At 37.2% G+C, this 26,256-nt stretch overlaps 1 protein-coding gene across 7 annotated transcripts in view; it reads right to left on the reverse strand.

The window, feature by feature from the left end:
• Positions 1–26,256, reverse strand: part of VCAN (versican) — a 109,869-nt gene that overhangs the window by 18,373 nt on the left and 65,240 nt on the right. For 6 of the 7 annotated variants that reach the window (XM_054054411.1, XM_054054412.1, XM_054054413.1 and 3 more), the window contains 5 exons: positions 16,680–22,148; positions 14,439–14,552; positions 12,065–12,178; positions 5,393–5,551; positions 4,551–4,633 (listed from right to left, as the gene is read on the reverse strand). In XM_054054411.1, coding sequence (XP_053910386.1) covers positions 4,551–4,633; positions 5,393–5,551; positions 12,065–12,178; positions 14,439–14,552; positions 16,680–22,148 — 5,939 coding nt within the window. The remainder of the gene's footprint in view (positions 1–4,550; positions 4,634–5,392; positions 5,552–12,064; positions 12,179–14,438; positions 14,553–16,679; positions 22,149–26,256) is intronic. The other variant, XM_054054417.1, reaches the window with a different exon arrangement.

The following is a 26,256-nucleotide window of genomic DNA, read 5'->3' on the forward strand; positions in this document are numbered from 1 at the left end:
GAAAGTGAGGATGTAAACTTCCTGAAAGAGTATTCACATTTTATGTTGTATTTAACACAGCTGCAATGAGCTCTTTTCCCTTGATATATAAGAAATGAATGGTTGATGCTGCCGAAGTGTTTTTCATGAGACTCATCAGCTCCAGAACATGAATCCATCTCTCCCAACCACCAGAAACAGTGAAAAATTCTTTAAAAATCAGGAGGAAAAAAAAAAAGGAAAAAAATAAAGGAGAGAGAGCAGGAACATGTTATCAATGAGACAAGACTGTTTCCTGACATATGGATAGGTACAGTGAATCAGAAGAAATCAGATTCATACAAGTGGCCAGCAATGGATTCCACAGTTTAGTGTAATTATAGCTTATTTTGTTCTGTGTATTGGACAAGGTAGCCTAATCTTAGCCAGGGAGCTCCTTTGAAAATGTGCTTTGACCTTAGCAAAGAAGGTCCCGATTTGTTTTTCAAAGAAACTGCAAAAAAAAAAAGCGACAAATATAAGCAAACTGATTTGGCCAATAAAATCCAGTATGATGAAATATCATTTCCCTGAAAAGGAATTTGTTTATGGAAAAGTAGCACCTGGACTGACAATTAAATTTGAGGGCATGAAAGGTATGACCTAGCTACATTATTTATGTTATTTTGCACTTTTCAATGCCAGTCTATGTTTGGTAATTAGTGGGTACAGGAGGCTGAAAAGGCATCTATTACCAGGACATGGTGAGGCTTTACTCAACCCAGTCCATTGATCAAGATCATCATATTCTGACTGATATGCAGGAAACTACTGAGCACTTTTAAATTAAAAACCACTTTGCAATCAAGAAATAAATCTGCTAAATTATCATGAAAGTACATAGATAACTAGTCATCAAAAACTTCAGAGAGGTAGATCAAAATGTCTCAGGTTCTCTTCACATGAACAGAGCCTACGATATTATGATTTAGGGGTGTGTTCGTTTCTATTTTGTTAGGATAACTTTACTTGTCTTAAAAGTTCTTGTAAAGGAAAACAGGTAGACTCAACATAGATTCGGACAAATGTCTTGTGGACCAAAAAGTTTTAAATAATATTGCTTGCTTTCTCACTGAATCTGATTGTTCTCGTTTTGTTATTCAAGACACCAACATTTTCCTTAAGGAACTCTGAGAATCCAAACATGTATATACAAGATCACTCTTCATTTATTCCAAGACTTGCTTACTAGCATTATTTTTGCAAGTTAAACATGAATTCCAATTGATAGATGAAAAATATGCAAAGAAATAGAGGGGCTTTTTTTGACTGCTGCTGGTTTTGATGAATTGCTAGCTGCCAGTGTTTTCTAAGAATTTAAGCCTTCTCATATTACTAGGCCAATTACAAAGGTGAGTTTAGCACCCCTACCTCACATGAACTGACAAGAAATGTGCTCAAGAAAAAGCCACCTGGCATTTTGGGAGCCAATGGAAGTGACACAGCATAAGATTCATATGCCAGTTCTGCATATGACTATAAAGTCCACAAAACATAGCTAAGGTGGGCATGTGTATTCAATGACTTGCTATACTTAGAAACAATGTCCAGTGCTCTTTGAAGTACATATTTGTTGGCTGTCCCTAGGGAACTCACATACTCTCTTTTTACAACTATCATGTTTAATGGTGGCTGGCACATAGCTTTATTTTTAAAAATTCTGGAAAAAACACAGCTTTGCATGAGCCGAAAATATAAAAAAAATACTGATTTCCTTTAATTGAACTCATTGGTTGAAATGCCTTTTAGGTGCAAAGAAAAGTGGTATTTGATCCCTTTTCCAGAAATTGCTAATAAAATGCATGCCAACACCTGGAAAAAGAGTTCCTTTAAATGTAATGAATATTTCAGTTGTGGGTTTCCTTATGTCCAATGGAAAATGAGTACCAAAGTAATCCAAACTTGGTTCCATAATCTCCAGCGGCAGAGCCTGTGCTTCAATGAGTCCCAGTTCTAGGGTCGGGTTGGGGGTTTTTGGTTCAGAAAGAAAATTCATGAAAGAGAAATCACTAAAATGTATCACAGCTATTTCATCTGGGCAATACTGAGTTAACTGCAGCACTGGGCCTACAATTTCATTCATAATATGTCTTGTTGTTGCTGCTCATTTGTTTTTTCTTTTAAGTTTACCAAGCATCAGAACTACTTTTTCAGTCCAAAACCTAATAAAATCATGTAAGCCTGATTTTCAGATTAAACCAATCCTCAGCAAACTTGACAAATTTTCCTCTGTGCCAGAAGAATTGCAGATAGATAATATTATCTTGGAGAAAGTATGGAGCTGGGCGACAAAGTTAGAAAAGGCTGCATTAGAGATGCACCCTGATACGTAAAACAGGGTGAAATCTACTTAGATTTTGGCTAGATGCAAATGCCACCTTGAATCTCAGAAATTCTAGTTAGAACCCAAGTGTTGGTGTAATAATGCTGATTTTTATGATCACAAATTATATTAATACATTTAACATTACCATGACTATTGTTCAATAGTGCATAAATGACAATTTTTTTACATAATATTCAAATTCACTGGAATTTTAAGATGTTATCAGGCAAATGTATAGGATGCATGTATTTAATAATGTTTTTGATCCCACTGATTACTAGAGAAATGATAAATCACTGTAACCAGAAGAGTGGTTGGAAAGTATGAAAAAAAGTTAAAAAACAGGGAAAAGGAACAAATGAGGAAACTGCTCAGAACCACAGTATCCAGAAACCACGTGGACTAAGTTATGAGGGAAAGCTATTGCAACGATGAACTTAAATGATTTCAAGGGACACCTAAATTGTTTCTGGAAGAAGAAACAAATGGAAGTTGTTAAAAACAAAAGAAAAATAAAGTGGAAAGAAGATCAATCCTAAGAGAATTACATTGGACGGATGGTCTTATTCTGTTCCTAGGATATCTTCAATTATTAAAATTGAAAATTAGAGTACAAAAGTAACACCGCATTCACCCAGTAGCCTGAATTAAAAAACAGAATCTCAGTCCCAAAATTAATTTTCTTGAATTCTTCATTGAGCGATGTACCAAGTTTATCTTTGGAACATTATAGCGTGTTTCTCATTTAGCGCTTCCCATTGTAAGATTGTCTGCTCCCTCAGGCACTACATTTATGCTCGAATTTATCTTGCATAGCTTTAGATCCCTCAGTGAAGTGTACGCTCCTTGATCAACCTCTGCAGACAGAGGACCACCACCGAGCTTCAACCAAATCTAAAACACCCATAGTGGGTGCCTTTTACTGTCTGCGATGCATGAGAAGTCACATCAGGAGACATAGAATGAACTCATCCAGAGTGAGTGGAGTTCAAGATTATTGCCCACCTTATGCTCTCAGAGATACAGGAGGATAGGCAAAACAAAACAACGAAATGAAGCTCTTTTATTTTCATCCTGCAAGACTTTGTGGATTCAAGCACCGATGCACTGAGCAATCAATCAGGCTACAAAAAGTCTGATCATCTTTTTCTTCCTGCCTGTGCTGTCACCTGCCATATGTGGTAGTTTCCCTAAGAAATGGCTTATTTACAAGTCATTTTAGAGGACTTCAAACCTATGTTTATTCATATGAAATGCCAATAAGTGAAGCCTGCTTTGTCCCAGGTGTCTTTCTACAAAAGTTGTAACCATACAGTATGCAGCAATAATCATTGCGTGCATGTGTGAGCATGTGTATATATGTGTCCAGATGCTTTCAGCTTTAAGAAGAATTCACAACTGGAAAGAAAAATGATCAGCATAACCAGTTTTGGTTTGTTTTAGTTAATTTTTTATGTAATGTTTTTCACTGGGTATTAAACAGCAATAAATCACGTGTCTTCTACAAAAGCGACTGTTTTGAACTGGAAAGAGCTCAGTCATTTCCCGTATCCACCAGTTCTTTGATTTAGGTTATTTAAAGGTGGGTTGAGAGCATTCTCCACCTCCTGCTGGTTTTTCTTCTTGTTTTAAGGCCATAAGATATATCAAGAGCATCTAAAAATTTTATGGACAGATTATTGGTTACAGACCTCTTGAACCACCTAAGGATGGCTGCTTCTCCACGGTAGCTGCAGAGCTGCCATAGAGACTAGAACAATCTCCAACAATATTTGTGAGACTTCTTTGTGCAGTCTCACAGACCCAGCGAATGTGAGAGCTTGAACGCCATATCCTTGTCTGAAAAATGCATCCTATGTCATATACAGAAGGGAGAGGAGAATTGCACACGTGTCCTTGTATAAGACGAGAAGAGCAAAAAACAATCCCGGCAGAGAACCTTTAACTACAGTCTCGGAGTTCTTGAGTTTTTGCTTGGAAGCTTTGAGAGTTTCTACATACACAATAATGTGAACTAAAAATAATATTTTAAAGCAATACCACAAAATAGTAGTTATCTTGAAACAAGAGTTTGCTGGCTGTTTGCTTGGATACATATTTAGAGACTGCATTTTTTTCCATGTAGCTCCCCTGATCACTGGTGGGAATTTTGATAAGCCACCACAAACAGAAATGAATTAATGACTTTATTTCAAAGGCATCTTACCAGCGGGCTACCATCGGTCCAGCGGAAATCACGCTCAAACATCTTGTCATTGAGGCCGATCCACTGGTAGTCATGTCCAATACCTAAGGAAACAGAGGGATATTTTTATTAACCTTCCCATAAATAGAAGATATTTCACCAAAGAGAATAAAAAGAATTTGCACAGAATGAATCAGACATCCTGTTCTTAAGATTCTTCTATGCATTACGCAAACAACTATTTGCAGGCTGGTGTTCAGCTTTTCAATTTTAATTTGTCATGTCTATAGAAAGGCAGATTTTCAACTGACAGTTTCAAACAATTGTGTCTCTTCCCTCCTGATTGCACCTCCCAAGAAAACAGATTAGTTTACTACCTGAGCTCATATAAGGGGGAGAAAAAGAAAGGTAAAAAAGTTTAAAATCATAAATGCACATATTTTAATCAACAGGTTTCAAATTTTGGTTAGACTTGTTTAGATTGTGTAACACAACATACAGTAACTATTTTTTCCTATGTAACAATATATGGTGGCATGGTCAGTGATGTTATGTGCACAAAAAATCTAAGCTTACAGAAAAAAGGGTTTCAGTAAATTCTAATGCCAAAGCAATAGTTTCTGTTCTCTTTACAAAACTCCAGTATTATCTGTATAGCAGAGAATAACTTAATAGTGCATTGACTGCAAGAGTAAACATGAAGAACACAAAGTGCTTTTAAACCTTATAAAATGTATTTTAATATGGAGATGTAAAAGCTGAGTAATCAGGAGGATATTTCACTAACTCTGAACTCTCCATGCTGACTCTTATTTAGAGGAAACCAGTTTAGGGGAATCCAGAGGAAAGTGAACAGTACATACGGTTCACAAAGATCTGCTCCTCATGAGACAAGATGCTTGTCAAGTGTGCTCCCTGGAGACGACATTCCCTTTCAGCTGTGTCCCATGTACGCCGATGGGCAAAGTATTTGTAGCACTGCCCTTGGAACTTGTGCCAGCCATAATCACAGGTCTCCGTGTCTGTGACAAACAAATAAATCACGTCTCTGTCAATGTGTGAAACACAGGTAGGTTTCCTGCAAGTGGTTGGATTTTCTGCAGTGCAAAGGTTCAAGATACCCACCCGTTACACGGTACAAAGGCAAACAATCAACACTCAATTCTGAGATCTCATTACACTTACAGATAGTTCTGTTTACCTAGTTGCAGTACAAGCTGCATGAATATTACTTATGCAAGGAGTATAATTGCAACTGGCAACTTTTTGAACTTCTATTGATCAATTTGTGCTGAATCTGGACAATCTCAGGAGGACATCTTCAGTCCATATGTCTGGAGGAATGAACTACCTGAACGTTGGACTTCAGCTAGTTGACGTTTCATCTGAGTTTTCTAAGTCTGTTCATGGGGATGGGAATTTTTACTTGCAAGGGCAAACAGTTCTTTGAGTGATTGTACCGAATTTCTTAGGTTTGGAAGAAATGGATAATTGAAAATTATATGAAGGAAAGTGCTTTTGATTGTTCAGTCCATAGATGCAAAACTCCAGTACTGTCTTCCTGAACTCACCCCTCCAAACCCTCCTCCGAAACCTGTATTCCTTAAAGTCTAACTTAATAAACTTTAGTCACCAGTTTCTAATGAAGGCTGTAAAGCTGGAACACAAACTAATAAAATGTGTGTTCTTTGTGCTTGTGGGGGGGGGCGTCGTACTGATAAGAATGTTTAATAGACAGAATTTCACACCAGCCAGTATATCCTTTCACTTAAACAGAAATACACACAAGCCTTGGAACAGCAACAATGCATGGATTTGATGTCAATTATTTCATGTCAAGGTTAGACAGCTGTAAACAGAATACTTGGCTTCTACACCAACACTGAAAGAATGAATCACAGACAAAAATCAGTATTAATAAGATGGGCATGTCAAGTATGACGCCTGAATGCGTCTGAGCTGTGCTTGATGATAACTTCCCATTGAAAAGAGAAAGCTTTCAGAAGGAATGGAAGAAGCAATAGGGAAAACTCAGACTGTTTTGAGCTATGGCAGACAAAATGGTATCATAAAGGACACTTTAGCACAAGATTACAGTTTGTTCCAGCTACAGCCAGTTCCACCTATCTGAGTACATGATGGCTGACCTTGGAGGGCCTCAGCTGCAGGATGCTGAAGAACACAAACAAAAAGTTTGGACTTCCCCACCCTATACACCAAACAGGAATTTGCCACTTCCCACTAAGTTTAATCAATCCACAAACAAAACTATGCCTGAAAGCAGCTTTCTGTCCTTTCCACAGGTAGAGATGGGTTCTGGATATTAAATTGCACTTCTTATTTTCAGTAAGTCAATATAGTCAATAGTTAATAACATGCATTGGAGAAAGCAACTGGTTTTGCATTAGTACAGAAAAAGACTATTTTTACAGAATATGCCCATGATGCATAACTACAAATTCTTTAACTGATATTTCTTAGGTTTGAGAAAGTACATCCTGAAATACAATTGTGGAATAATTTTTTCACAACACAAGTCTAGTTCTTAACTCATAGCAGGAAGAGGCCATTCACACCCTGAAGCACCAAAGTCTCTATTTTTTTTTAAAGTTTTTAAGTCTCCCAGTATAAAAATTAGACTTTGCATGTACAAAATGGATTTAAAAGTACAAAAATATCACTTCAAAGGCTTACCAGAATTTCTCTGACAATTCATGGAACACTAATAACAGAAAAAGTCATTGTTTTAGGAGTCTGATATCAAAATAGTTTTCTAAAAGTAATTAATTCAGACATAAATGTACCAAATACAAAGGCATAATAGAGTTTACAGACTGATATCTCTCTTTTAACAAGTTAAGCTGTAGAAAACTGCTTGTGTCTTGAGTAATCCCAGCTCTGAAAAAGGAATGTAATCTATACTATCAACTTGTTAGGCTTTTATCTTTTCTCTCTTTGTATTCTGTGTGAGGTGCAGTTTGCAGATACAGCTTTAAACACTGGCATCTAGGCTGTTTTAAAGTTTAGTCTGCCTTGGGCTTTCTAGAACATTTGTTTAACCACACGATGCTGACTAACAATGCTATGTCCTTTGTAAAGGCACTTAAGATTTTATTATTCATCTTGTTCAGGGACACCCTTTTCCCACAGGAAAGAAGTCAGATAATAACAAGCAGCATTGCATGCTGAGCAGATCATGGCCAGAGAGCATTTCCAGGCTATTCTAATCAAGCCTTCCCTGGCTTCTGCAACGGAGTGCACAATTTGAGAGATCTGCTGAAAGGCACACAGGGCAGGCAAAGAAACTTGAAAATACAAAAACTAGAAGACTGGGTTCAAACAATGAGATTCAATGGCCTGAGCATGAATGATAAATAACAAAATTTCTCTTCTTAAGAATGTCATAGGGTGGCATGGGTACTCTTAGTTGAAATGCATGCAGTGCACTGCACATACATCTCCCCCCTCTTAATTGAAACAGTATGTTGTTTCCCAAAAGGCAAAAGTTAAATAACTTCTTCTGCACCTGTTTGTAGCCCAAATCTGGAAAGAGAGTAAAAGACAGGGCCAATAACTATACAATACATAGGATTTTACAAAGGCAAAGGGAAGATTATTGGGGGGGGAGAGGGGAGGTCTAATTGTACATGCCTGTAAATTTTCTGACATGATTACCTGTGAGCAGAGTAAGTGCAATCACTTAGTGAATACAATACTCCATGGTCATTTTATACTTGTCCAGGGAGGTACAGCTTTCTGTAACCTTATTCCAGAATGTGACGGAAAGACTGAAACACAGCTTGCCATATTTATGGTGTTTTAAAAGTTGTCTGACTAGTCTTAATATTTACGGCTATTTAAGTGCTTTTTCAGTGATGTGTGCAAGGAGTTACTTACACAGCTTCTGTTCTCTGGAACTGCAATTGTATATGTATAACAACTTCTCCATACACTGCATTAAAGAAGTTCTATGTGATTTAATACATAGATAGGTACCGGTTTTTCAACAGCTGTAATAAGCTGCTGACAATAGGACCCTTGTCTTTAAAGAAATTCCATAAGCTTAAAGAAAATAAAGACTGAAACACAGGTACTAGAACATAATGAGAGTCTTACTCAGCTGTGAATTTTACCAGTGACTGTTTGCCTTCAGCTAATGAACTACTGGCCAATGCCCATTAGCCCACACATCTTGAGGAGAAACCATTTCTCTGGTAAATATTCAAAATAATCCCTTCTCAGCTGAAAGACATCAGTTTTCATAAAGTATCTTTGCACGACGCCTTTCTCAAATACTTTCATCACAAACTACCAAGCCCTAGGAAAAGAGAGCGAATCAAATGAGACTGAAGTAGTTACAGATAATGAAACAATTAAATTTGGTTATAAAAAAAAAAATTGTTCCTGATATGATGACTGAAGAAAACTGTTTTGTTTTCAGAACCTGGAAGCCAACAGCTGTTTGTATAATCCCAAGAAAGCATGTCCCATAACAAACACGTGTGTACCATTTTGGCACACAGGTGCATGAGTGCAGCTGCATTTGGTAAACAGACTAGCCTAGGTGTGCCTACAGAGGTTTTGCAGAGGAGAAAACTAACCCTTAAGTTCAAAACACAAATACCATTCCTTGAAAGCAAGTAGACAACAGTTAGAATAGCAAAAGAATAAATAGAAAAGGAAACTCTAGCCAGCCAGGAGATGAAGAGGAAATCTAAAAAGGTGATTATCCAATTCTCATATGGAATACTTATTCTTGAAATCAAAGTTCAAATTATAAGTCTCCACAGGTTGGGGGTTTTTTGTGTTTCCCATGTATTCATGAAGTACAGTATTTCTTACCACAAATACAGATGGCCAGATAATGCAACAATAGCCGCAGACTTTGTTACACCCCACTGGTCCCTGGAGACTACTCTCTACAGCTGGTTACACCAGCCTGGTGTGAGAAGGGGTATCAAACAACCCTTCTCACCTTTTTCCTCAAACATGCAAGCAATGCTTCAGGAAACAATATAAGCTCTGGGCTCATTTATCTGGACACTGAGAGCTGTCACAAGGGCTTTTCAGAGAGAGATGACAATGGAAAGACTCACATCACGATCTACTGTAGCCTGCCATCACCCTTTGAAAAAGGGTGTTGGGGATATTTCTGCATTTTAACATGTGATGTTCAAATGTCATCAAGTGACATAGAAAAATATGAGTGGTGGGCAAAAGAGGGTATTATCTAACACAAGCATTCCATTTGCTTTTAATTTAGTCTGAACCAGAATTGATGGAGGCTTACCAAGTTAGTTTAAAATGGGAATACCCTCAGCTGCTCTATTTCTAACATCAGACAACTTTAGCTGTCTTTAGGAAGAACTTCCTGGGCTCAGATTGTCCACTGAACTGTTTCCACCTGGCAAGAAAAACATCTGTCAGGAAGCCAATTACAGCTCACTGAGTCTCATGATTGATTTCCCTCAACCTAGGTTAGATCACCCTGAATACTCCTTTAACTTCTACCACTGGCTGGAGCTCCCTGATGGCTACCTGCACTGTCCTCTGGTCACATCCTTTCCTGATGCTGACACAGGTATGATATATCAGCTGAAGATCCATGAGTCTAGAAAATTCTTGTGGGGGCATTTAAGTGAGATTCTGAACTCTAATTTTTATTTCTACACCAGTATCATGGGCCCAGGATTCAGTTGAGTTGTCTCTGACTTTGAGCTTAATTTCCAGAAGCTGTGCATAATTGCTGCTTCCATCCTTTTCCATGGCATTTGGAATACTCACAGCATTGTGTCTAAAAAATCCCTTCAATTCTATTTTTTTCTAAGCTCTCCAAAATGAATGGTATATATTGGGAAGGGAAAAAAAAAATGAAATATAATCTTTGTGTGTTCAACTCCACCTTTCCTGTGGCACTGAGGTACACATTCTGTTGTTCTGGCTGATCTTTAAGTCTAGTGAGGTCACGACTGCTGCATTGAAATAAAGCCTGCTTGCCAGACAACCACGTCTGAATTACCAGCACAGTTTTATTTTGTCTGGTGAAGTGGAAATTTGGCACTGAACACTTTTCTGAAGTCCCAAACCACTGCAGGACTTTAAGTGGAGGAAATTTGAATTCCAAAGCTGAGTGAGCAGGGCTCTGGTTCTGATTGACAAACTAGGAAATGTTCCCATTAACCACTTAAAATGCACTCTCAGGTTGGTCATAAAAACCAGCTTGAAACTGCCAAGGTATTTAGACCTACTTGCTACTATGAATTTGCTGTAGTCAAGGGGAGGAGGAAGAGAGAGCATTTATTTCTTTTGTTGTTGAAACATTGTCAATTTATAATTTTGGAGAACAGATTCAGAAAACACTTTCAAGTTACAAGGCTAGTCAAAGTGCTGAAAAGTTTAAACAGTAAAGTTGTTGGAGCTTCGAGAATTTTCAACGTTAACAAACACAGGTTGAGCTGGAAGAGTTTGCAAACTACCTTTCACTGGAAATGAGAAACAAACATGAAAATACATAATATTGATTAAAAAATATCCAAAGGTATAGTTCATTCATCAGAAACTATTCAACTGAAGAGAAATATTTTCATACACTTTGGAAATTACACCTTAAAGCACCACTTCTTTTTCCCATGGAAATGCCTTCATTAATTTTACTGACAGAACCCATTTTGCTACCCTATTCCTTCTCCTACATACAAATATTGGGTGAGAATCTTGCACTGTAAATATTTCTTGTAAATACAGTGGAATTTCTTGCAAGCAATGTTCTAATAAACACAGAGATGTGAATGTTTAATCTGATTTGACTTGTTCAGTTTAAAAAGCCTTTTGCAACTTCTTTGTAATTGAGATCCTGTGATTCTGCACCTACTTTTCCTAAAATAATCACAGAAGAAACAAATTCAGAAATTCTGGGATGAAATTGTCAAGGCTGTGGTACCCAATAGATGGATATATAACGTGGTATATTTTGTAAACTATTCCTACTTTACAGTGATACTTGATTGAAATGATGGGTTCTGTCTTGCACACTGAATATAATTTTTATGACAGACGCTTAGTCAGAGTGTGACACTGCTTCTGCTCATTATTCTATAAGTATTACTACAGTAATGAAAGAAGCTTATTATGTGTCTTCCCAGTAGTTTGCAAACCAATATGAACAGGTTGTGCTTGCCTTGGAGCTACCTGAAAGCTTCATGGCTGTTGTTATTTTGACAGAGTGGCTGCCCAAGGTATCAGTTTATATACAGGTTAGCACGTGGATAGAGTTTGCTCTTGTCCATCTACTAAAGATGCTGCAGATGTAACCTTAAACAAAAAGTCCTGAGCCACAAATCATGGGATACTAACAAACAAACATTTTTTTAGCACTAAAATTTATTATCTTTCCTCATCACTGATAACTTCCCACAGATTTTGACAGTTTCTTATATCCCCTCTTGTCTTTAGGAATCTTTGCCTAGTTAATTTAGAAAGGTGTTAAAATGGAAACTGATGACCTTGACTACCACAGATTAAAAAAATCACCTTACCTTGCTCACAGAGAGCACCTACATAGCTTGGCAGACACAGGCAGGTAAAGGTATTGAGACCATCTATGCATGTGGCTCCATTCCGGCATGGGTTAGACTGGCATTCATCGATATCTACAACATAAAGATAAAAATGTTTTTATAATCCACCCACCTCTTAGAAGGGAAATGTTCCTCAGTCTTAGTCATAATTATCATAGGACCAGTTCAATCCAGAAGAATGAAATATTGCAAAAGATCCAAGTGACTGGTTTATTTGCATGATAAGTGATTTCACTATGTACAAACTTTCTTTTCATCTACAAGCCAAGAACAGTTTCCTCAGGAAACGTGACATTACTGATCCACAATTTCATATTCCACACTCTGACTCCTGAGTTGATTGCTAAAATCTAGACCTTTGATTCCACATTTTGCTACTGATAAATAATCGATTCTGTGCAGTGTGTAGTATTTTCACTTACTGGTAGAAAATTCGACTTGAGTGTGTCACCGTGACACTCATCAAGTACTGGAAGCCTCAAATATCTTCACAGATCTCAAATACTGGAAATATTATTATACAGCATCAAACAGTGCTAATTTCAGTCTGAAAAGCAGCATGCCATGGCATCTTATTGCTTTGCATTTGTCATTTCTTCCTTGTCTAATTTTATCAAGGGACAAAGCATCATAAAGACAATCTCACTAAATGACCAGTCAGATAGTAACGTAATTACGCACAGGCTAACTGCTAGGCTGATGATCCTAAAGTAAACAAATAAAAAGTCTATCCCCCATTCTGGCTGCTAAAATATCTTGTCTTTGTCTTTTAAATTAGAGTGATAGTTCATTTAATATAAATATTGTGTGTGAATTTGCATAGGTTATTAGCTAGCATGTCTATAAATGTTTTCTAATGAGTGCAGTTCCTCTAAAACAATCACAGTTTAAATTTCAATGTAGATTTTGCCAACATCTTACTCCAAGGTAAACTGCTGGGAATGACTGACTATCAAAATGTAAGAGAGAAGTTAAGCCTATCTACAAACCAATAGACAGTTGTGCAATCCGAAGAAAAAATGATGCATCATGTGAAAGGCTTTTTTAATACATATCAATTTAAAAATCATGCTTATGTTCAAATATTATGATAGGTCTTCTTTGTTCCAATCATTTGAATAGCTCTCAAGTCAGTGTTTTATGCCCTAAATCCAGAATATCCCCCAATCCAGTGCTAAAAATGCCAAGTTTTAGTTCCTTAAGCACAACAGAATGTTTCTCTGTAGTGGCTGACTGTGGAGTTTCCCAGTCCAATTTCTTAATAAGGCACTAAGAGCTTTAGGGGACAAGAAGTGGCCAGTCATAATTCTTATCAGTGACCTCTTGTTTGCAATCAGGGATTGCCATATTCCTTGACAAAGAAGATTTAAGATGCAACATCTATAACTTGACATCCACAACTAACCAGGGAACTAGCAAACTCATCAACATGAGCTAGGAAAGGAGAGTAAGACACAGGCTAATCTTTTTTTTGATCACATGCTTCCTTGTAGAACAGAAATAAAACCATAGTAATCTTGACAATTATACTGCACTAATAAGCTTTAGGTGGGGTAGGATTTTGTAATCCCCAGCTATCTATGATGAGTTGAATTCATTTTAGCAACATTGCATGATGTTATTCCTTTCCAATTTGGGAGACAACTGTGTAACAAGCAAACCTATGGTATTCACCAGGGAAGGAAACTCACATCTTTCCAAAAGCCTAAACTAGCTCTACACTGAGCAGCCAAATACCAGTTTTATCATACTTTGGCTTGCTGCTAGAAGAAAAAGCTGGTTATTCTGAACTGTACTGGTGAGTCTCTTGAAACCCATAATTGGAGAAGTTAAACACACATATCATAGGCAGTTTGACTAGATCCTTGGCTAGAACACTTGCCAAAATACCATTTTCTGTCAAAGTGTTGAACATGATCATATTTACACTTTCCTTGAATATTTGGGATTAAGTTTATTTTATTGCCTTCACAAATAATTACACAAACTTCTTAAAGAACTATCTGCAATATTGATGTTTATTTGGTTTTATTGGACACAGTTATGAATTTGATGTTATAATTTCTAGGTCAGGCAGTTCACTTACAATTCTCTTTTTTTTGTGTGTGTGCACACATCTATACTTTACAGAAAGAGAGAAAAGAAGTAATTGGACCTCCTTCATTTATCTGTGCTCTTCTTAAGTAAGGTCTCTGTGCAGATATTTTTTGGGGGGATTTCTATGTATTCTTCAACTTCAAAGTACGCTGCTGCTTCTTCAGATCTCATATGTGAATATTTTATACTCAACTTTACCTGCAGACAACCCAGTATTTTGATGGCATCAGCTTACCTAATTCACACTGCTCACCACTGAAGCCTGGCAAACACGTACAGATGTAATATGAACCACGTGGATAGCAGGTGCCACCATTAAGGCAGGGGTTGCTTTTGCATAGATCTTGTCCTGTTAAACAAGTAGAAAAAGAAAACTTACTCTGTAGTCTCAATGAACTGGTGTGGTTTTGAATTTCCGAAAGAAATCTTTCTTCATTTTTGAGTTGATGTTGCAGGCTTTACTGTAGTTATGGGAACTATATTAGCCTAATAAACTGCAAAGAATAAGACAGTTTCGTAGAACAGTAAAGCTTATTTTCAGGCACCACTATATTCAACTTCAACAACAACATGGCACTTACTATGAACCAGTATAAATAATTTTCAGAATGATATCTTTTTATAGCACTGTATTTCATAGTACTATGTTTGGCAGTCATGATGTTCTATTGAGGATTTAGTTTGCATGATGTGACAATTAATTATAGCTGAAAACAGTTAAACGTGCAAAATGAATGGAAAATGCTTTTTTTTTTTTGAACAGTGTTAGTTCATGTAGCATGATAGGGTACACAGAACATACTGGCTTGCTGCTGTTGCTTCACTTCGTTATACTTAATCAACACCCAGAAAGTCTTATTTTTTTGAAAGGATGTTTTCACACATGCGTATTTCCCATTTGTCTTTCTTAAAAATGCATTTCAAGAATACAAATAAAAATACTGAACACATTCACATTAAGGTATAAGCTTACCTGCTGTGAAATCCTCAGTTGTTATGGGAGTTATCATTTAAACAGCTTTTCCTTGCAGAGCTTTATGCCTTCTAGTGATGTTTATTTCAACTGACTTTAGATACCTAGGTATTTGCATTTGATTTAATGCCTGGGAGCCATCACTCAAACAAAGCAGTAAGCACTAGATAACCTTCCTTAGAATTAGAGGGAAATTGTGAAGACAATCCTTCTGGGATACAAGAATAAAGCCCTGGCTTTGAAAACTTAGAGAAAGGCTAAAATAGGTCCCAAGTAATCCAAGCTGTTTCACAGACATGAGAAAAGGTTACATTTTTGTTTATGTTTGCCCAAACCTATCTGGTTATGGCTTATGAGAAAAAAAAAATATAAGTAGCATCTATTTTACCCTTGCAAGTCAGACATTAAAAGAAGCAGTGTTAAAGAACCAAGTTCCCTATCTAGTCACCAAAGAGCAGAAGCTTCAGTTGAAAGTGCTTGGAAGATAATGCTGTCTATATAAGTTTGGTATTGTAATTAAGTGGACAGAATATTACTTCGGAGGTTTTGAAAAGCATCTGATCATCTCCATAAATCAGGGTGATTATTTTAGGACTGCTTCTCTGAAAGTCAAAAATGTAGAGCTATGTTACCAGCTAAGTATGTTTACTGTGTGTTTACTGCCTATTTGTCCTCCTACACCTCCTATAGACTGGATATTTTCAAATTGACAGCTACCTAGATTGTTTGAAGAAAAATAGTAGAAAACCTAACAAAACTATTTCATGTCTTTCCTCAGCTATATCTAGATAAAATATTAATTCAAGTGACACCACTCTTACTGATCCTACCTGCTTCATCTGTGTATTTGGCAAAATGATGCTGAATAACCATTATGTAAAACAAAATACTGTAGTAAATTACATCTAGCAAAAAGATCTATATAAGAGGTAGACACTGTATCAACTAGTGAAAGCTACAAGCAGGCTGAAAACGTAGAGTCTCTGTTTCCTGTTTTCTGGAAAGTTGTGTTATAGGTAAAGAGCAGTTTATTTTTATAGAAAATTCTGTTCCTAACATGCATACTAGATCTGCCAAGTCAACTGCAAGATGTTGTAAAACAACTGTACATAAACCAACTGTGCAGACACTATAATCATGCCAACACAACAAAGATATCAGACAAATTATTAGTTCAGAGTTGGAAAATTAAATAATTACAGCTGAATTGTCTACCACAATCAGTGTTACTTTCCTGTCTTTTAGAACTGGTTGGTCACCTCAAGTCTGATCCAGGGCTCCACGATGCAAAAGTCAGGAAAAGCCACTGAGCTCGAGTTCTGTACCCTCATCCTCCTTCTCTTTGTAGGGTTTACAGTCATGCTGATTTCAAAGATTGATGCTCACGAGTTCTGCTGTTATTTCACATGGTACTCTAAATGTCTTACCTCTTATCAGAGTTAAAACACACATTTACAAGTATCACAATTAACATATATGACAGTGATTGTATTTGGAATTTACCTGGAATTTGCACTGCTGTGCCTTCAATTGAACCCACACTGGTGCCAATCAGGAAATGTGATCCATTAGTGACGTCCGGAAGGGAAAATGATGAAGTTACAAGTTCAATAGTATTTGGTTCTTCAGAGCTTATTGTTGACTGCTTATTTTGATACAGACTGTTTCCAGGGGCAGTGCTGTTTGTTGCAATGTTAGAAGAAATTGTTGTACTCTCCTCTATATCGAACAAAGCCAATTGTGTTTCTGTGCTTTCCTCCAAAGGCTGTGAAGAAGCTAGAACTGTAACTGCTTCCTGTTCAGGCTTAAATGCTTCACTCCCAATAACATTGTGTGAATCTGAAACAGGTGTGGAAAAAAGCCATGAGATTTCTCTCTCAGTACTCCTGTTATCTTCCTGATAGGGATTGCTCACTCTCCCTGAGGAAGCTTCAACTTTAATTGTGCTAACTTTTGGAACATCTGTGCTTACTCTTTTTTCAGAACTCAGAAAAGCAGTAGGCAAGACACGTATCGATGGAGAATCTCCAGAAACAGTAACTTCTTCCTCAACAGCCAAATAATTTACAGAGGCTTCTGTCTCCTTTGTCCTGTCTGTTACAAGTCTATTAAATTGAAGAGTACTTTCAGTAGCTGTGTTTTCTGAAACAGGCTTGGTAAAAAACTCCAGCAGAGAAGATTCTGTTCTGTCGAGAAGGTCTGTAGTGGGTGGTTTATATGTTGCTGCAATATCAGAACTAACCTCTTTGAAGTTTCCTTCTGATGAATGATCAAACTGATCCAAATCCTTCGACGATGATGTACTTGGAATGTTTACTTCAGGATACTCAGATACTCCATTAACTAACTGAACAGTTACTGAAGATTTAGGAGTTTGAGGAATGGAGTAAAGGCTTACTGAATCTGTTTCTTCATACTCTGCTGAAGCTGATTTTGTGTTTGTGTACACTGTAGGATGCTTTTCTTCACTCTTGCTAGATGACACAGTTGTCAGTTCAGATGTGTGCTGTGTGGTGACAATACTTGCATCAAGCATATTAGTTGTCAAAGCCTTTTCTCTCTCGGTAGTTAAAATTGGTGTAAAATAAGGAACCACAGGCTGCTTATCATCCAGTTCTTCTTGGCCCATTCCAGAAAAGCCAGAGATGGAGATTGTTTCACTTTGATCTGCTATTACTCTGCTGTTTGCTAATGTATTCAGCTCATAAGTGTCTTCTGTTGTGCTTGTTACAATGTGTTTAGACTCATGAGGCACATAAGGACTTACCAGTGATGGTACTGTAGGAAGGAAAATGCCCATTTCGGAGACTTCAGTAGTGACGAGAGTTTCTGTTGCAAACTTCATGGCATTCCCTGAACCGAAATCCTTGTCAGCTAATTTTGTTCTGTGCCTTGCTGTTACTGATTCACTACTTGGCTGACTGGAAGTAGTTAAAGACAGACTACTATCACCAGATCCAAGTGTCTTGTCTTTGGTTATGGAAGATCTAGGTGTTGAAGCATATTTCTCCCCCTCAGCTGCCACGCTATCATCACTGTCATATGTTGATTGTATAACAGGATTTGGCATTGACTGCACAGTTATTATATCTTCAGCCATTGACTTTGAGTGATCTACATCTATAATAGTTGTTTCTTCAGATGGGATTTGAAGTCGTTCCTCAATTAGTGTAATATCACCATAAACAGAAACGTTCAATATAACACCTCTTTTATCATCAATCACAGGAATAATCTTCTCATATAACCCATTATCACTTGTTAGTTCTTCTGATGTAGCTGTCTTTGGTTGAGCAGTAGATGGATTTGCCACCATCTCTTTTTTGTCTGTAAAACGGGATGCTAGTCCTGTGATCACAGTCTGTGAACTGTCTATTGGTGCCTCAGTTGTCATAACTTCAGAATACACTTCCACGTGTGCGCTAGATGAAGCATTTAGCTCTACTTTTGACATGGGGGGTATTGACAAATGAGTAAACATATCAGGAGAAGATGAATCCAAAACACCAGCCCAGCCAGATCCTTCTCCAGAGCTTTCAGGTAATACTCTGCCTGGCATTTTTGTTGCTGCTGTTACAAGCAATTCTTCTGTTTCAAGACTAGGCATCCCACTCAGAATTACAGAAACAGGAGTTACACCATCTTTATTCATAAAAGATTCCTTTTGAGAAACATCTTTAGAAGTGGGTGTTGTCTTATTTGATTCATTTTCTCCTCTCCTATAGTTAGATTCATTATTGTTAGGCTCTTCAGTCATGACAAAATAATGCGTCACCTCTTTAATCTCTTTAGAGCTCTTGGAACTCTCTTCTGCTAAAATAGGGGAGCTGGTGATCATTGAGCTGGGGAACTGGTCTTCCGTTTCTGACAGCAGCTCAATTACACCCTTTGTAACTTTTTCCTTAACTTCAGCAGTTGATTCAGTGCTTCCTCTTTCAAAGTCTTGTATCTCGTCAGTTGAAAGTTTGAGTCCCATATTTGTAGGATGAGAAGTTTGAGGACTTGCAGTACTCATGATTTCTTTGGCAGTCAATGGCGTAATAGAAGGAATAACAGCAAAGTCGTCTCCCGATCCCTGTCCTGAAAATAATGGATCACCAATGATCTCATTATTTGTTATAATTTCTTCTTTAGGTGTCAGGAGTGATCTGGGAATATCTTCCGTAGGGAAAATATTTTGTACCACCTCCTCCTCTTGCTCTAAAACTGGAGAGCTTATGTATTTCCTTTCAGTCTTTACAGGCTCAGTTACTCTGTCATCACTAAATGGCAGAAGTATGTTTTTAACAGATTCCGTTTCAAATTCTTTTTCTTCTGAATATGGACTGACAGTTGGAACATGGTTAGCCTGTATGTTTTTTAAGAATGTGTCCGTTGTTGTTTCTTCAGAAGATTCTGTAGCTTTTGGTAAGATTTTGCTTGGCCTGTCTTGTCTAGAATGTATATATTCCACTGAAGGAATCTTTGTAGTAAAAGCTCTCATAGTCAGTTCATCAATTGTTTTCTCTTCCATGCTTATTCCAGTTACAGTTCCCATTGTGGTTGCTACATGGTCAGTACTTGTGAGTAGCTCACCAGGTTCAGTAGTAAAGGCATGATCCATCGGTGGTATGCTGACAACTTTTCTGTCACACTTCTCTGGTATTTCTGATCTCCCAGTGGGCGAAACTTCTGTTTTTGCAAGCGATTCAATGAATGTGTCTACTTCTCCAGAGCCCTGATCAACAAATGACAAATTACTTCCATGTATTTCTTCATTAGGTCCATTAGACATTAGTTTTGCAGTGCTGCTGTCACCTTTGAATTCTTCTCCAGAGCCATGCTCAATCAGGAGAATCTTGCCTAATGAGACAGTTGAAGAACTAACTTTTGCGGTTTTGCTTTTTGTAGATTCAGCAGCTACTTTGATACTCTCCATACTGTTTGTCACCATGATGTCACGAGGACTGTTATTAACCAGTGATTCTGGATATGATGCCACCTGGCCTGTTTCTACATGTTCAGTTGTAACTCCTATTGCAATATGAGATATTATCTCTTTTCTAGAATCAGGACTTACATCAGAAGGAGTTACATAAGTGGGTTCTGTTTCTTGGTTTTGTTCTCTCAGATTTCCTGTACTAAACACATCCTGGGACATCTGACTTGTTAATCCAGATTCCTTTGACAAGCCGTCTGACCCAGTGTTTGAAACTAATATTGCTGATTCATCCGTTCTTGTGTGTTCTTCGTATTCTGCCGCTGTACTCTTCAGTGAAACATCATCTATGCTAAATTTTCCTTCATGCTTTTCTTTTTGTGTTTCAGTGATGGGCTTTAGTGGAATTGAAGTCAAAGTAGCAGCCTCAACAGTAACATCTATGTCTCCAGAACCTGGATCAATAAATGTTGAGTCAGTACTTACCACTTTTCTTGTGGGACCCCCTGAAAATATGTCTGCAGGTTCTTCTGCTGATCCTTCATTTATAAAAAGCTTCTTCTCTCTCAAGAGAGTACTGGTGGTGTCCTTTTCGATTTCAGAACTTACAGTACCTGTTACTGGTACTGTTCTTCTGAACAAGGTAGACTCTTGACTTACAGTACTGACTTCACTAGTAGTGCTCCCAAGTTCATTCAACTCTGAATTTCCCTCTGCAGTAGTAGCTGAATTTTCCTGATTCGAATAAACAGTCATCTCTATTTCTTTTTCATCTCTAATATTCTTTTCAGTTACAAGAGAGCTGGCAACTACTTTCTCCATAATAAATTCAGATAGAGAATTGGTGGCAACTGTTACTTCAGAGCTTTGATCAAAAGCAGAATAAGGAGTGCTTACTCCTCTTGGCAAAGCGGAGGTGATTCCTGAAAGAGTCACAGAATTTTCTGTTGACAGTAAGGTGCCAGAGCCCAAAGAAGTACCTTGCACTGAAGGTGTTTCTGTTACTACTGTTTCCATTGTCATGGCTGAAGTTACAGCAATGCCCTCTTCTACATCTCCAGAGCCTTCTAGAAGTACAAAAGGAGCACCACTCATCTTAGGTTTTCCTGTGTAACTACTGGTTTCTAGAAGATTTTCAAAAGGGGAATTTGCATGAAGTTTAATAGTTGTTTTATATTGATCTCCTGCAGCAGGACTTGCCAGCTCTGGAATAAGGTCTTTCACACTTGTGCCAACCACAGCAGTATTGAAAACTGCATCTAGAGAAGCGGTTACAGCAGAACTTTCCACAGTAAATGCATCAGGAGATAAAGTTATATCAGAATTTTTTTCATCATCTTCCTTTCTTGACACTGCCACAATTTCTGAGAAGACAGAACTGGATAAATCAGATTCAGTGGATCCATCTCCAGAAGATTCACTAGTATTCAAAAGCGAGATTTTTGTACCTTTAGTAGAATTCTCCTCACCTCCATGCCATGTTACGGTCTCTTTATGTTTCTGCAGAGACTTATATGAAGAAGTAATGGTTATTGATTTATCTGTTGTGGCAACTTCTGACTCACCACTATAAACAGGTTCTAACATTGCAACATCTGCTGTTGGTTTCGTAACTTCAAATGCCCCTATTACTTCTCCAGCTTTGCTTGATTGCATAGTACCAGAAGCCTCAGTTTCAGCTATTATAAATGCACTTGTTTCATTTATTTGAGAAAAAGTTACATTTTTGGAATGTGCAACGCTTTCAATTTGGTCACTTCTCGCTTCCTCAGCTTTGGTGCTCTTAGGTGCACTAGTAACTTGTTGCTTTCCATTGATGAACTGCAAAGCTGGAGGAGTTGTAACATCAGTTGTGTTTTCACAGTCTTCCTCTTCTTCAAACTCTATAAAGTTTGGAAAGAAAGGATCCAATATTATATATTCAGATGAATCCTGCACAGAGTCTGAAGTACAGGGTTCAGTCTGAGCTGATTCTGCATCAATATGGGGTTCATCTATTGCATGAGGAAGCATGTGGCGACTGAACAGATCCAAAAATTCATTCACCGGATGATCTGCAAAAAAAAGAGAGCTTTTCATAATCCCTAAGTGACAGCAACGGTTGCGCATTATAGTTGATACATGAAGTATGAGCAATCCATTGGAGAAATAGAACAACAAAAAAAAATCAAAAGGAAACATAGTAAATTCAGTGCGTTCTTCTAATGATACAAAATTAAATGATGACACAGTGCTTGACTTTCTAGTTAAAGCCTTGTGTATATATAGTACTGCTGATTTCCATGTGTGTGTTTAGTCCCAAACCCATTTATGAGCTAACTTCCACACTGTTCAGCAGGGATGAGAAGTGGACAAGATCAAAATTTTACATCAGAAGACTCTCGCCCCAACCTGCAGAAACTGCTTCCATGGATTTGAAACACTAAACTTCACCAAAAATTGAACTTAGACAAAGCTAAGCAAGGCAAAGTCTGAAACAAATTAAAACATATAGAATATGACTCTGCAACTCTATTTATTCTCAGTATAAAGTAATTCAGATACTAGGAAGACCATAAAAATTACATCAGTTGCTCAATTCTGTACACTTGGACCCTAGGGCAGTAAATGAAGTCTCACTTTATAAAATTGTTTGGCATCATAAAGCATTATGAAGCAAATAAGAAAAAGTATCCCAGATTCAAAAATCAGTCACTATTCAGACAGTAACATGAGTAAAAGTCCAGATAATTTCTTCTGCTTACCACTAACTCTGAATTATTCACACACTCCCAAAAGACTGCAAACTACTCATTTATTTTGTTTTTTAGGTGGCCAAGCAGATCAAGAGGAGAAAGGAAGTTTTAAGTAGACACCATTTTAGCTGCAGAGCCTTCATGAATTCCTCAAAGATTGTTTTTATTCCAAATTTCACAGTTTTTAAATTTGCTTTCTCAGCAAATATATTACTTCAAATCTTCTTTCCCAGACAATAGATGCTACCGTCATTAATAAATAAATAAATAGTCTACAACAGACTCAGAAAAAGCCAAATTTCAGGCTTAGCTGACGAACTTAAAGTGGGAAACTTTGTGCTGAAATCTTATTCCATGGAGGTATGGAATACATTAGGCTTTTTCTAAGCCTAATGTTTATAACTGTTCTGTCCAAAGCAAAATTACTGTTGGCTGGTACAAACTGGTGTAGCCAATGGAGCTATATCTACATCTGCCAGCAGAGGATCTGAACCAACATATAGGACTCCTGTCTTACCGTGTTGTCAGCAAGTTTTGCTCCCTAAAGAGTATTTGCAGGTATTCTGGCATACCCAGTATGTGACAAACCACAGTTTTTAAGTGAATCTTCCTCATTAAATCTATTTACAAGCTGTAAGAAAATGAGTAGGAAAAAGTATTCCTTTAGTTTGAAGTAACTCCACTACATATAAACACCACTTAACCTCTGTGACTATTGAGCCCTCAGAGACGGAGTATCAGATCATCATTCTGGAAAAGAATGCATTAAATCACATTGAAGTGGTGCAGGGCACCATGGAAGGCTTGCGATTATTTGACTTGAGGCATTCTGCAATGCAAAACTGCAAAATGTTTGATTGCAATGTGATTCTTGAAAAGATCATTACAACTCTATCGAGAATTAATTTTCTACTATCTCACTCTGAGTATGGAAGTAAACAAACTATTACAGAATCTTCATTTTGCAAAAACCTCCAGCTGTATTATAAATTACAAATTCAGGTCTGTTTTACAAAGAACACATAATAAGATGCCCTGAATCTGAGGCTTTGATCTAAACTATTAAACACCTTAGAAAAAATTAAAATCCATGCCAGACTTGTAGAGCAAAAATCACTTTCAGCATTGTGTATTACCACTACAATATTCAGTTTGTACAGCATTAACCTCAGCATTCCGAGTGCAACAAAAAAAGCTTGGTTTTAACATAATTTCTGCCTGGCTATTCTATATTGCCCCAGTGAAGGCTGGTGTTTACTTTCTGCTATGACAGCTCTATTACATGGAATTGGTCCCCTCTCCTTGTTGGCAGATGTTTTATGCAACACTCGTAAAAGGAGAATTTCTTCCTGTTCCTTCTTCCAGTAGGTTAGAAATATTTACAGAGGTTGTCCAGTGCCACAGAAAAATATAGCTTCTCCAGTGATCTATTTTATCTGCTTTTGGAATACGTTTGTGTGGAAAAGCAAGAATTCAGTTATTTGTGAAGATTTGCAATATGATATGGAGAAGCGTGTCTAATAATTCACTTTCAGAATCCACAGATTTTAGCAAACAGCAATGCTAGTCATGCTGAGGAATCATATTTTCATAAAAGTAGAAGCTTTAATTGACTTAGACTTATACACCTTCTTTTCAAAACTGTGAATGCAAAAATCCATGGAATTCAACAACTGAAAAGGGAATGGCAAATCAAAGCTGCCAGGGAGCTTTGAGAGCTTCAGCTTCTGAATAAATTGAATATAAAATAATGGCACCAAGACACAGAACCAGAGAACTACATATAGAAATGAATATGGGCAAGAAAGATGGCTTGCACTGTGTCCACAATTTAAGAAGTAACATGTGTAAATAACTGATTATATCAACTAATGAGACATAAAGATTAATTATGATTTCATACACAGCAGTTAGGATTGCGTGCACAAAGCATGAAGCTTCTGCACAGAACTATACATTAAAAAAAAAGTATATAAAACCTGGTTGGGACTGGATAGACTGTAATTTGTAGGAGCATACAATAGCTAACAAGTTCTAACCAGTGTACTACCTTTGTAGCAGTGCACACCTGGACGACCCTCAAATTACTAGCTCGTACTAAAACATTTATGGTAGTTAATAAATTTAATGAACAACATCTGTTCCAAACTCACCTAGAAGACATACACAAATTCTTACATATGCAAAAATCTCTATCAGACCTTACTTTTACTTTGTTAGCTTTTTCAAGATCTCACATGCCACAAAGATCCACATAAAAGAACATTAGCTAAAGGTATGCTATTGCAATAATAAACTTTCAGGAGGCTCTTTCATTAAATACTAAGCATTTTTGGCTTGTTTTTCTTTCTTTTTTTTTTTTTTTTTTTTTACCCAATGAAAATATAACCACCTTTTAAGAACAGCAAAGAATCTAGTTGAATTATTTTTTTAATTAGAATTTCTTCTCTTTTCTAGAGCTCTGATTATTCAGTGTTAGCAAACAAGTTGCCAGTGCTCAGTGTTAACAGCTATGGAAAATCCTCTGAAAAGAGATAGTCAATAATGTCTTATATGTTACATGAGATATATGGTACATATATCTCATGTAACATATAACCTTGACCTCTAAGAATAAGCAAGAGAATAGGATGAAAACCTAAGTGCTACCATAAAATATGAATACAGGAGGGAAAAGTCTTGTTTGTTGAAATGGTTTCTTAGACCTCTAAGGCAGACTCACGAATCTTGCCATACAGGCTAGAGAAAACTGACATATTTGTCACTTTTTATGTTTATGACCATTCCAGCTCCATGTAAAGACATATGGACCTGAAGCAATTAATAACAGATGTTATGTTTATCAGTGCTTTACACACTGTCATCATAAGCATGCCAATAGGAGCATTTGTTCAATAAGATGTTTAGTTACTGACTCCAAGAAAAAGAAACTAAAACCAAGTAATTAAAAAGTAGTAAAACCAAGGGCTGTCAGTTCAGATTGCCCATCCAAACAAGTCCTAAAAGAGATTTATCAGTTAAAAGGCTATTATTGAGCAAAGTGATGAGGTACGCCCTGAAAAGGCGATGGAATAGATAGGTGGATGAATGTATATGCAGACTAGAGTGTTTCTTAATCCATTTAATATGTATAGATGTTTTAAATTACCTGTAAGGAATAAGAATCTATCTCAGTAACAGCCACCTATGTGTAAGAAATGGAACACCCTCTGGCTACGGGGTGCTTTTTAGATGCAACAGGACTTGAGTGCTGCTGCACATAACCACAGAGTGACTGACTGAGGCAGAATTAATTTCCATTATAGTCCTTCTAATGACAACTGGTTCTACACTCACATTAGTTTCTCACTAGATCAAATACAAAAGTTTGCCTCTGTGTTAATGATGGACAAGGTAACTTCTGCACATACAAAACGTGTAACATGTA

The sequence above is a fragment of the Cuculus canorus genome, chromosome Z (assembly GCF_017976375.1).
Source record: "Cuculus canorus isolate bCucCan1 chromosome Z, bCucCan1.pri, whole genome shotgun sequence".
Taxonomy (NCBI): Eukaryota; Metazoa; Chordata; class Aves; order Cuculiformes; family Cuculidae; genus Cuculus; species Cuculus canorus.